General features: G+C 47.9%; 1 protein-coding gene across 1 annotated transcript; it reads right to left on the reverse strand.

Moving 5' to 3' along the window:
• Positions 1-8129: 8129 nt before the first annotated feature.
• On the reverse strand, positions 8130-9419 carry LOC145818224 (uncharacterized). The gene is made up of 3 exons (XM_082912829.1): positions 8892-9419; positions 8708-8806; positions 8130-8414 (listed from the first exon to the last, which is right to left on the reverse strand). Exons 1-3 carry the CDS (start codon positions 9417-9419, stop codon positions 8130-8132), a joined length of 912 nt encoding a protein of 303 aa, XP_082768955.1.
• Between the last annotated feature and the right edge of the window lie 2687 nt (positions 9420-12106).

Below are 12106 nucleotides of genomic sequence, written 5' to 3' on the forward strand. Positions count from 1 at the left end.
GCACTTTTTTGTGCCGGTCGGCACTCCTTTTGGCCAAGATGGCATTTTTGGCTGGCCGATTGCTGTTCATCTGCTTTTGCAGATATTTTTAGACAGCTGTATTGCTTTTGCTCCCCTCCATACACGTGTATGGAGGGATCTCCCTCTTGCAAAGCTTGTCTTGTAAGCTTTACAAGAGGCATATAGAGGGAAGGTCTCTCTAAGGCAAAGAGAGAGCTTTTAGACATTTTTGAGAGAGGAAAATACAGACAAGGCTCTGGTTTTTCTAGGGTTAGGGTTAGATATACACTCTCTATCTCTCTTTCCCTCTTATTTGTACACTAGGTGTTTTGTGTCTCACTATTGCACACAAACACCTAGTGTTTCACCTTCCTCTTGGAGCTGAGGTTCTAAAGAGTTTGTTTTGAAGCTTTGGTGTTGGATTCAAGCTCAAGGAGGCCATTGGAGCACCATTTGTGAAGGGGTCTTCAAGGGTGAGATTCTAGTCCTTTTTTTCCCCATTTTTGCATTGATTTTATACCTATCTTAGAGCTATTTTTGTGATTATTGTATAACATAAAAAAGTTCTGTTTTTAGGCCCTCTTTATTGTTTATTAAGAGTGTTTTGTTGTTTGAGGGTTGTTGACCACCCTTAGGCCTCAAAAGGCCTCATTTTGAGCCATTTTGTGTTAGCTCCGGGATTTTGGTGTTGAGGTCTCTTCACCACTGAAATCTTGAGGGATTTCAGTGGTGAAGATGATGCTTTGAAGTCCCAAGAAGGAGAGGGCCACCCCCCCTCTCCTTGTTGTCCTTGAAAAGGGCATGTTTTGGCCTCTTAAGGAAGCCTATGCTTGAGTGTGTGTTGAGCATATTTGGTTTGTTTTTCATGCTTATATATCCATGATATAACATGATTTCAAGTTGGTTTTGGAACTTCATGCATGTTTAGCATAGTTGCCATGTAATGCCTTATTTGTGCCTTAACATGTTCTAGGTTGTTAGCCTTTGTGGGAGCATGTTTTAGGCTTAGTCTTGTGAAGATTATGTGCTTATTTTGCCATGTTTTAGGTCTGTCCATAGTTGTTTGGGTTGATCTTTGCATGCATTATGTAGCTCCTTTGTAGTTGGGCTTGTTGGCCTTGAGTATGTGCATGTGTAGCATGCCATCTTTGCATTGTTTTGATGATTTGGAATCATCCTACATGCTATTTCAGTCCCATTTCCATGCTTGTTTGATTGCCTTGCATGCCTCTTTAATGCCTTGGAAGCTTGTGTTGCAATGCTCCATGTTTTGGTGTTTATGCATGCCTTTGATTTTGAGTCACTTAGATGCCATCTAAGTGGTCCTTAAGTCTTGTATTGATGCCCCAAAACTCTGTTTTTGGTTGATAAGCTCATACCATGTTTAGTCTTGTAAGTGTATTTTGATGCTCCTTGGATTTGCTTCGAACACTTAGACTATTTGTTGCATGTTTAGCTTGATTTGTTGCTTGGTTTGACACCATGTATTAGCATGATTTTCAGAGCTTATGTTGCATGCTTTTTGTCCATGTTTCCTCCTTTCAAGTGTGCTTGAATGTTGTTTGATTTGTGCTTAAGTGTCGGTCCTTATGTGCATGTGTGTGTGCATGCCATTTAGCCCTCACTTTTTAGCACAATGGCCACTGTTTTAGGCCTTATTAGAGCTGCCTAATTCATGTATAAGACCATCTTAGCATTAGTTTGCATTGCCATATGTATGCTTGTATGCTTGCATAAGTGCTTTGCCATGCCATGTTGCATCCTTAGCTTGTATGCCTAGGTTGCATTGCATCTTGCATGCATTCCTTGTCCCTTGACTTGGGTGATAGGGATTGGGATATTTGTTTGATTGGTTTGCATAAATTTGAAATCAAAGTTGCATACTTGGTTCTTTGGGCCATCATGCATGGAAATGCGTGATTGGTGGTCCGGGAACCGAGGCACATGTCCCTTTGAGTCATTACAATGATAAGAGACATGGTTGATGCATACATGCTTTGAATTGTGCTGCCATGCTTTGCCTTGCCCTCTGTTGTTGTGAGTTGCAGGTTCTGCAGGAATACTCTGCCGACCGGCAGTGTAATGTGCCGACCGGCACCATTTTCTCTGCCGACAGATTCAATTTTGTGCCGATGGCCATACCACACTGCCGGTGGCAATTTCAATCAGCCGGTGGTGATCTTCTCTGTCCAAGGGATCAGTCCTGAGGTTTTGACAGCCTCCAGAGGAGGAAAGGAAGGAAAACAGAGGCAGCTTGCGCATAGCGGCACGCTTCCCGAGGCGTTTTCCCGTTTTATTTAATTTATTTAATTTGTTAATTAAATTAGTTAATTTGTAATATTAATTAGCTTGCGCAGTTAATTAATTTGTAATATTTATTTGGTCCCTCCGAGTGAGGGCAAATCTGTAATAAGTGTGTGTGGGTGGTGTGTATGTCTTCCAACCTCACTTCTTTCTTCCCTTTTACTTACCCGCTTTAATGGTTAGTATTAGGGCACGTTTAATTTAGCATACCTTATGCTATGCATGTGTACATCCATGCATTTGTATTGCATGCATTAGGCTCGGTACATCACGCTAATTGCATCAATACTTCAATTCCCAAACTGAATACGTGATAATTGTGCATTTTCACATGACATGTTTAGGATAGCCGAGCCTATTCTAGTAACATTTTGTATGCGATGCATTAGGCACTTCACATGGACTTGGATCATGCATGTTTGCTAACAAGTTCTTTGTTTTGGCACGGAGTACTATGTAAGTATTTCCGCTTTAGCATATCACATGAGTGTGAATATTGCCATGACAGCATGCTTAACATGTGGCTAGATGCTTATGTGTTAAACTGTTTCGAATGCCTGTGGGTGAAGGTTGGATTGTTTGAGTTGGGAAAACTCGTTGAAATCTGTATTTTAGCCTACTTGCGAGTAGCAAATTCCAAAGCATTTTCAAACCAAACGGATATGCAATGTTTATTTCCAAATTAGACAATCTAGTCTATACTTGTTTGCTGCGCGCATAACATAGTAATTCTAGGCTAATAAATGGAATAAGAACACATAAAGTTTTCAAATACGGATATCACGGTTAGTAGAGGCCGGTCTTCGGACCGGGTGAAAGGGGGTGCTCATAGCTGACCTTCCCCGATCGTACCCAAGCTCCCGAGCCGAGACAACTCCGGTGATGACGGACATGTGGCCTTTGGCACCGAGTCAGGGTTTCCTAAATTTTCCATTTTAAAAATATTTAGGTGGCGACTCTGTATCTGGCAAAGCAGTCCATGTTTGGCACTACTTTTTCAAAAATCTGTTTCTCAAAACGATTTGCCAGATTTGGACTCTTTGGTTCAGATTAAGAACTGTGACACAAATCGAGTCCAAACTGTAGCGGCGAGGTCCCCTCCGCGGGCGCGTCTACAGTTTCTGGCGACTCCGCTGGGGATTTTTAGAGAGTTTGACTCGAACTCGTGATATCCTGTTTTGATTTCATTTATGTGTCTCTTTGCATTGCATGTGCATTGGTGCGCCTAGGAACACAGTGTTTGCCATCTGCCATTCCTGAACGGTTTGCCGGAGGCTTGTCTTGTCAAGGCATGACCATAAAGCTGACCGGTTATGGGCTCTGACAGTATGGGAACACAAACCCCGGTCTACCGGGGCACCCTTTTTGACCATTCGACCTAGTGCATATTCGGAATCCGTAGTGACCATTCCAAACTAGGACAGGTTGCTTACCCGATAGGTTGTTTGAAACCGCTGTGTGCGTAGTGAAATCCTAGCTCCTGACAAAATAGGACAGGGAAACCCTACCCCAACATAGGGGTGCTTTGTTCCCTTTACTTGCTATGTGCTTTTAGAGTGTTGCTCTACAGGAACGCACATGTCAGTTTGCAAGTTTGAGCATCAAACCTGGGGACACCAGTATCAGTATCAGTTGTGAGAATCAGTTATCCGCGGGTATCGGTTCAGTTTTTGGGAACAGTGACTTCTGGGAACAGTGATCAGCAGTAGGGTACAGTTGTTCGGCTACACCCGTGTTTGATCAGTTTGGGCTGAAATGCTGTCTGTTTTTCTTTCAAGGTACAGAGAGCTGCAGAGTTGAAACAGAATAGCCAGTGTCCCCCCTTGCTGAGGCAGGATTTATGGCGGCACAAAGTTCAGAAGAAATTGTGGTTATGACGGCTGCATCGGAGCAGGGAACCACACCGCAGAATGAGGCCAGCATCAGTATGTCATATCCGCCCAGGTCGCCCGTTGTGCACCCGGTCTGGGCTCCCCAGTTATACCAGGCTCGTGAGCCCACCACCTTCGAATTGATGGGGATGATAGGCGATCTCCAAAGGTCTGTGGCAGACCTCGCCTATGGAATGTCGGCTTCACCGCCAGCGGCGCTGTATGCCGGGAATTTTGTACCACAGGAGCCCCCGCTACTGGGGCGGATTGTGATAGAGCTCAGCCAGCCAGAGGTGGCTTCCAGCTACAGCCACGACATGCCAGCACCGACCCAGACCCTTGATCAGGCTGAGGCCAAAGGAAAAGATAAGGCAAAGGTAGACGCCGATCCTATTGAACAACTGCTGTGGGCAGTCGAGGCTTTAAAGGCCAGAGGGATGAACAAGCAACAAACGTCTGCAATAGTGACCAAAGCTGTGGATGATGCTTTCCCCACTCCGGTCAAAGGCAGTTCAAGCCAGGAAGAAAACCGGGATGGGCCCCGTCATGCCCAGACAATTCCAGTAGTTCCCAACCCTGCACCGGGGAAGGTTCAAAAAGCCAAGGCAGCGCCAGCTGATCCTTTCGCCAGCGCATCTGGCAAGAATCCTCAAACTGCAAAGTACCTGCCCCGAGGGCGCAGGGTCTTTCACGACCTCCACATGCCTTTGTCTAGGGCATTGCTAATATTGGCGAAGAATGGGCATCTTAAGCCTTTGGAGCCCCGGCCACTCCCGAAGAATCTCCCCGCCACTCATGATGCTACCTTATACTGCGCGTACCATCAACAGTCCGGTCACAGTACCGATGGATATTCCCGCCTTCATCATGAAGTGCAGGATTTGATTGATAACAAGGTTATCCTACCACCCACCTCGGGCAAGCCCGTCACCACTCAGTTGTTGGATTTCGAGGGCTCAGATACTGCGAGTATGTGAAGTGAACCGCTTGCGGGCAACATTTGGTGTATTTTTGAAGCGTCTGGCACACATTTTTGAGCATCGGTGAAACCGAGTTTTGAAAATCCTGACTTGGATATCGAGTCAGTCTTTTGTTTTGAGTCTGTCTCTTTGTCTTGAGTCAGTCTTTTTGCTTAAGGGTCTGTCTTGTTGTATCGAGTCAGTCCCCGTTGTATATAATACCTGGTGATTCTGGGGTTGTTGTCCCGAACACCGTTTTGTTTTGCAATTATCTGTTTTTGTTTTGAGTCTGTTTCTACCGAGGGGCCAGTTGCACCAACAAAGCCGATCAAAACAGCTGTTGCTATCTCAAACTCCGTGCTTGCTTTCAGCATAAGTGCCAGAGAATTTGATTGGGCTGACAGTACATCTTGCCTGCTCTCCTGCGCGCCAAACTCATTGCATTAACCTAAGTTTTCCAAAAAACAAACTTTTTGAACACTGCGGTGATAAAAACGAGAGGAAGGAATTCCTCGGGTTTTGTAAAATTTTGATCATTTTGAGAGAAAGAGAGGCGTGCTAAGCCTTTTTATGAATAAAGCCATGCTTGTCGGCGTGAGTACTGGGAAGGATCCTGGCCTGATCCAGATTGGTTCCACACTATCTTCGGCGCGAGCGATTCATCGCTTTCTTAAAAACTTTCAAAAGCAAATGTTTTACGCGGCCCTGCGAAGACCTGTGTGGAATCGCTCTTGAGATTGCGCAGCCTAGGATCGCTCTCAGCCTCAAGATTCAACCTATTTGTTTTCCGACTTTGAACTCGTTCAGAACGTTCAGAAAGTTCAACGGACAAACGCCATGAAAGGCCCGTGTGGCCAGTTTTGAGGTAGCCTTCGATCAAGAAGCATCAAGGCCGAATCAGAAGGAGTAGATCTCGCCGAAAGAAGCTCGTAGAGTAACCCTGATGGATTCTCCGCAAATCAGTGCAACAGCCGTTCTCCTAGACACAGAGAGGCTTCAATTTCAAAAAACCATTTGGCATGGACTTGCTACACTTTTACCCTTTGAGAGGCTCGCTGGGCCGAAAACCCGGAAGGGCGGCCCAGGCAAAAGTTAGAGCAAGAGAAAAATAAAAAAAAAAGAGAAAAAAAAGAAAAGAAAAGAAAGAATGCAAAAAAAAGAAAAAAGCAAGAAAAGAAAAAAAGAAAAGAAAAAAGAAATAGAAGATGAAAAGAAGCTCGCAAGGTCGAAAACCCGCATTGGGTGCCTTGGCAAAAGTGAGAGCCTAAAAAAAAGTGAAGGTTAAAATACCCGAGTGTACCTTAACCGGAACTATGTAAGGCTTGATTCCCATGTTTGGGATACGTAGGCAACTTCATCATGAAGTCCAGCCCCCAACGCTTTCATAAGCGTCTCAGTCCATGCAATGGTTTCGATTTCATCTCAAAGTCCAGTGGCCAACACCCTTCAAGGTGATTGTGTCCATATATGTGTTGTGACCGTCTTCGTCACCTCTGTGTCCAAGAGCTCGACCACCGCCAATGAAGACTGTCTGCGGACTGCTGCGGCACCATCCAAACAAGGGGCAACTTTCCGTTGCCGCGAGCCGCTGTGAGCCGCCTTCCAAACTAGGGGCAACTTTCCGTTGCCTCCCACCCCCCCTTCAAACCAGAGGCAATTTTCCATTGCCTCCGATCCGAGGTTGCGCATCTCAAAGGGTAAGCTCCATGCTTGTCGAGCATCAGCTGTTTGAAAAATAGTTTTTGAAAATTTTTACTGAGGTTGACTATTTTCTCGAAAACCATTTCATTTTCCAAAATCGGACCATTGTCTTGGATCCAAAAAGGAAAACTTTCAGTGCTTGCTGCCTGACTTGCATGCTTTTCAAATCAAAAATCGAACAAGTACGTTAATCCGACTCTCATTTTGATCAAAATTGTTTTAGTAGAAAGCAAAAACGAAAAAATGGTTAAAATGATGAACTAGGGGCACAGTTGAGCCAGGCGTTCTGTTTTTCCCCCGTCATCGACGTACTTGCCAGAAGGGCGCTCTGCCCGCCGGAAGAAATAGCTGTGAGCTAACGGCATCGGGCGTGAACCCACACCTTTCTATTTATCCATCAATCACCCCGGGGAGGGATGGAAAATGAGAGATTGAAGAATAGAGAGGTGTAAGTTGAGAGAAAAGCGAGAAAAGGGTTTTGAGAGAAAATCCGAGCTTGAGAGTCGAGTGATGTGAGGATCACAAATCAGAAAGGGTGGGAAACAATACCCAGATTGAACTGGCTCCTCGTGGTCCGAGGTCTCCCATCTTCGTTTACGCGTCTGTGTGTCGTGTCTCTTTCATTTGACGATCTCGTCTTTTGTTTTGAGTCTCTCCCGAGCGTGTCTCGTTGTGTTTAGGTCGTGAACCTCTTTGTCTGAGTCCTCCCCGCTGTGTTCAGTTGTAGGCTCGACATCCCGGTTTGAAAAACCCTCATTCGATTTCAAAAATCGCTTATGATCAGAATGCTGTGCCATTCTCTACATTTGAACGCATTTTGACTCCAACCGGTTCCATCTTTGAGGTCCATCTTGTCAGATTGGGCTGTTTTGTTTAGAATTTGCTGTGTGCAGGATGAATCGAATGTTGTGTTATGAGCTGTATGCAGATTAATCCCCAGTAGAGCAAGGGCCGTGTGTCCAGAATCAGGCAGTGGGTTGCTTGGGTTATTTTGCTGTCGGCTGTTTTAGTTATCTGATTATTACAGTGCAAGTGTTCAATTTTCAGACAACCAATCAGTTCCATTTACATTGAGGTGTAACATGATGAGATGCGATGCAATACTTGAGATATGTAAATGTGACACTTTTTTTGAGCAAAAAACTGTTCATTTCATAATCTTTTCAAATGTACATGTTTTGGAAATCTGCCTGCGGCAGTACAAGGTAATCTATCTACCAACCAAAAAGAAAAGTACAAGAAAGAAAGAAAAGATAGCAAAAATCTGCATCCATGTCGAGCGCTCCAAGGGCTGTCAGTCCGTCCTGGTCCTCTTCCTGGACGAAGGTCCAGGAGCATCATCAGCGTCGTCGTCAGAGCCCGAGCTAGAACCGTCTCCGGTCTCCTCCTCCGATGACTCTGCCTCCGTCTCTGACTCCTCGTCGTCGTCATCGTCCGGGACTGGAGCTCGCGAGCTACTCCCGACGTGAGTACGCCCACCCCTGGTACGGGGAAATATCCTGCCCTCCTCATCTCTCCCCCGAGCAGGGACAGAAGGTCTGGTCGGAGCACCTCCTGCCATGGGAATCTGGAAAGCAGGCTGAAAAGTACACGAAAGGGAAATGCATCAGTATACTGTAGACAGTTTATCAGTGCAGAATGCAATGCAGAGTACAGTGTAGGGATGCCGTGAGCAGTTTATCAGTGCAGAATGCAGTGTGTGAATACAGTGTATGAATGCCGTGAGCAGTTTATCAGTGTAGGGTACGGTGCAGAATGCAGTGTATGCAGTGTGTCAGATACTGTGAGATCAGTGTATCACGTGTTGTGCCGTGCATTAGATTATGCAAAGCAGTGTATGAATGGTTTGAGGCCAGTGTCAGAAGAACATACCGGTATGCTGTAGACGGCTAGGAGGTCAAATGTCCGCTGGAGCATCCCCATCATCGAGGCATTCATCGCCAACGACTGACGGGTGTACTCAGAAGAAGCCTGCAAAAGTATCAGACACGTCAATATTCTGTGGAATATCAAGTAAACCGAATTGAATAACTGTACAAAATGTAGTAGAACATACCGGCGGTAAGTCGGGGACATCAATGAACTCATGACCAGCCGGTGGAGGGGCGAAGGGGATCTGATAGGTCGACCCACCCTGCCCCTGAAAAGTAAGTACAGCAGGCAGGGCAGGCCAGCCAGCTCCTCGTCCTCCCCGCACTCCGCCCCTACCACGGACCCGGGCCCTCCTCGAAGATCCAGCCCCTGCTCCCGCTCCGGCCCCAGCCGCCGATGCCACATGCCTGGCCCCCTCTGCTCGACGGCCGCTCAAGGGGCGCATCAGGTACGTCCGCACGTACTCCTGATAGTCGCCGGTGCCTCGGAAGCCGGCCTCCTCCCAGCCGATGGAGTAATCATCCAGCTGCTCAGTGGTCAGCCCCTCGGTCTCCCTCATCTCTGCAGGAGGGTGAGCCGGGACTATCTGCTCAGGTAACCCGCGGGTCTGGCGTAGAAAACGCTCCCCCAGGTACCAAGCCCGACAGACCGGGCCCTCTAGCAAGATCCGGAAACGCGAGGTCTCCTCAGCACCAGGGAACCGACCCCGCATCGCCGACGGCAAGGAGGCCCATGGCCGCCATGTGATCTGAAAGTGACAGACAGTTTGTTATCTACTGTTATTGAAATATGCAGTGGGAAAGCGAAGCTAGATGAACTGAAAGTAAAGCATACCTCGGCCGGGGTGATGGTGTCGAAATATCGGCGGAAGAAGCCGAACGTCTCCCGCGGTCGCCGGGTGCATCTCTCGTCGAAGCGACTCGAGAACGGGACAGCCGGAGGAGGCTCCGCGACTGGTACGGGTGCAAGCCTAGGGAAGTAGGCGTAAACCCACAACTGCAAAACAGATGTCAGTATGACTATCAGAAAAAGCAGAATATACAGAATAAAGCAGAAATGGCAGAGCCGTGTGTTGTGCAGTGTATTGTGTACAGTGTACAGTGTGAGCAATGTACAGTCAGTGTAAAGCAGAATGTATGTGTGTGCCGTGTGTACAGTATACAGCAAGTGTAAAGCAGACTACAGTGTGTGCAGTGTACAGAGTACAGAGAATACGAGACAGGAATGAAAAAGCGGAGAAGAAATGTACCTCCCAAGCCCGCCAGTAGCCTCCAAGCAGCTGGCCGCTGCCGCGAGAAGCCGAGCTCATATATCCGTACAGGGTGGCCAGAGCAGCGCCGCCCCAATCGTAGTGCAGAATATCCCAGACGTCCACCAATGCGCTGAGAAGGCAGAGAGGCACGGTGTTCGCCCGGTCGGCGAAGATGGTAGTCCCGAACAGGAACATGAGGAAGCCGCGAGCATACCTCTCCTCGTCCTCTGGGGTCATCTGCACCTCCTCCAAAACGGGCTGAGCCCTGAACTGTGTCTCGAACCAGGAGTACCGCACGAAGCCTGGACGAGCTAGTGGTGGGGCCTCCCCCAGTAAATGGACCTGAGCGGCGGTCCACTCATCCATGTCGGTGTCGAAGGGGATCGGATCACCCCCTACCCCGATGCCTGTGAGCATCGAGAAGTCATAAGGGGTCATCGTCATGTCCCCTGCAGCAGAAAAATGGAAAGAATCGGTGGTGTCCCACCACCTCTCCGCCAAAGCAGCAAGAAGAGGTCTGCATGTGGACAACCTAGAGAGCCCTCGGCAGAAGGTGCCGAAGCCCGCCCGGTCCACGATGCGCTGGACCGCATCAGGGAGCTCGTCATACCACTCCCGCGCACCAGTATTCCCATACCCGCGAATGGTATGGGAACCCTCCTGCAAACAGAAAATGACAATTGCAAGACAACATTCAAAATGCAGTTTTGAAAGGACAGATATGGCATGTGTGCAAGTTTGTCAGATTCAGGCAAATACCGGGTGCCGGTGTGCTTACAGTGAAATACGTGTGCTGTGTCAGCGTGTTTGAGTGTTTCAGAACAGATGTGGCGTGTGTGCAAATCTAACAAATTCAGATAAATACTGGGTGCCAGTGTGTATGCAGTGAAATACAGTGTGTGCCGTGTGTTTGAGTGATTCGGGGTTAGTGCAGTGTGTGTGCATGTGTCAGTCTCAAACAGATATCAGTTGTATGTATGTTTACAGTCAACTACGGTCTACGGCATATCAGATTTCAGCAGTTAGAGAATACAACTAACTATGACAGTTTTTGTATCCTACATTGCGAAAAGTAAAGCAGAAGACAGAGAGTTACCTCGGAAGTGCCGAATGAAAGGTGGGAGGTAGGCTCGCGTAGTAGTAGCTCAGGCGCCGCGTACCTCTCAAAGCTCCGGAACTGACGCAGGCCGTCTGGGGGCAGAACGTGGATCGCCGGCTGGTAGGTCGCCGGGTCGAACGGGCGCTCGCTCAGTGGTAAGAGCTCGACCCCGGGATCCATCTCGTGGTCCGGGGGAGTCCCGCCACGTGGAATGTCGTCCGCCATGTAGAGAATGGTGTGAAAATGGCCGGAAAAGGAAAATCGAGCAGGAATACGAAGAGTCAACTGAAAAGTCAACTCCTGAGAGGGTCGGAAATGGCCGGGAAGGCCGGAATGTGAAAGGACACGGAAATGAAGAGGAAAGTGAGGGGAACGAACCCCGAAAAGGCTAGAACGCCAAACGAGGCACCGAAACGAGAATGTGATCGGTGGAAAACGTCCGAAACGCGAAGAGAAACGTGAATCCGACGACGAAACGGGCGTAGAATGCGAAGAAACGGAGAAACGGGGAAGAGAAAAAGCTCTAGAGAGAGAGAGCAAAGGATTTCGGCGGCCAAGAAATGAGAAAATAGGGCTTGAAGCCCTATTTTATAACACCCAAGGTGAAAAGACAAAACTGCCCCGCACCAGCAACTGTTTGCCGGTCGGCAATATTTTGTGCCGGCCGGCACTTTTTTGTGCCGATGGAATTGTTTTTGTGCCGATGGCCAGCCGGTGGCCTCCCCTTTCGGCCGGTGGGGTTCCCACAGCCTTGTTTGGGCCATTTGAGTTGTTTTTGGTCTTCATAGCTCAAGAAAGTGCAAGAAAGTGCATCTCCGATGTTCAACCGGCCTCCGTTCTGACCGCGGGCCGTGTCTCCAGTGCGTGGCACTCGAATTCGCACAAGGTGTATCCTTTTTGTATCCTTTTGAATTCAAAAGTTACCCTATGTGTGTTGCACAAGTTCATCACACTACTTCGATGCATTACGTCGCGCTGTCATGCGCCACACATTTGCATTGTTATGCACGTGTTACATGCGTTGCAACACGCACCCCTTTGCATTGTC

Source organism: Camellia sinensis, chromosome 2 (genome assembly GCF_055761805.1).
Source record: "Camellia sinensis isolate YWXY chromosome 2, ASM5576180v1, whole genome shotgun sequence".
NCBI lineage: Eukaryota > Viridiplantae > Streptophyta > Magnoliopsida > Ericales > Theaceae > Camellia > Camellia sinensis.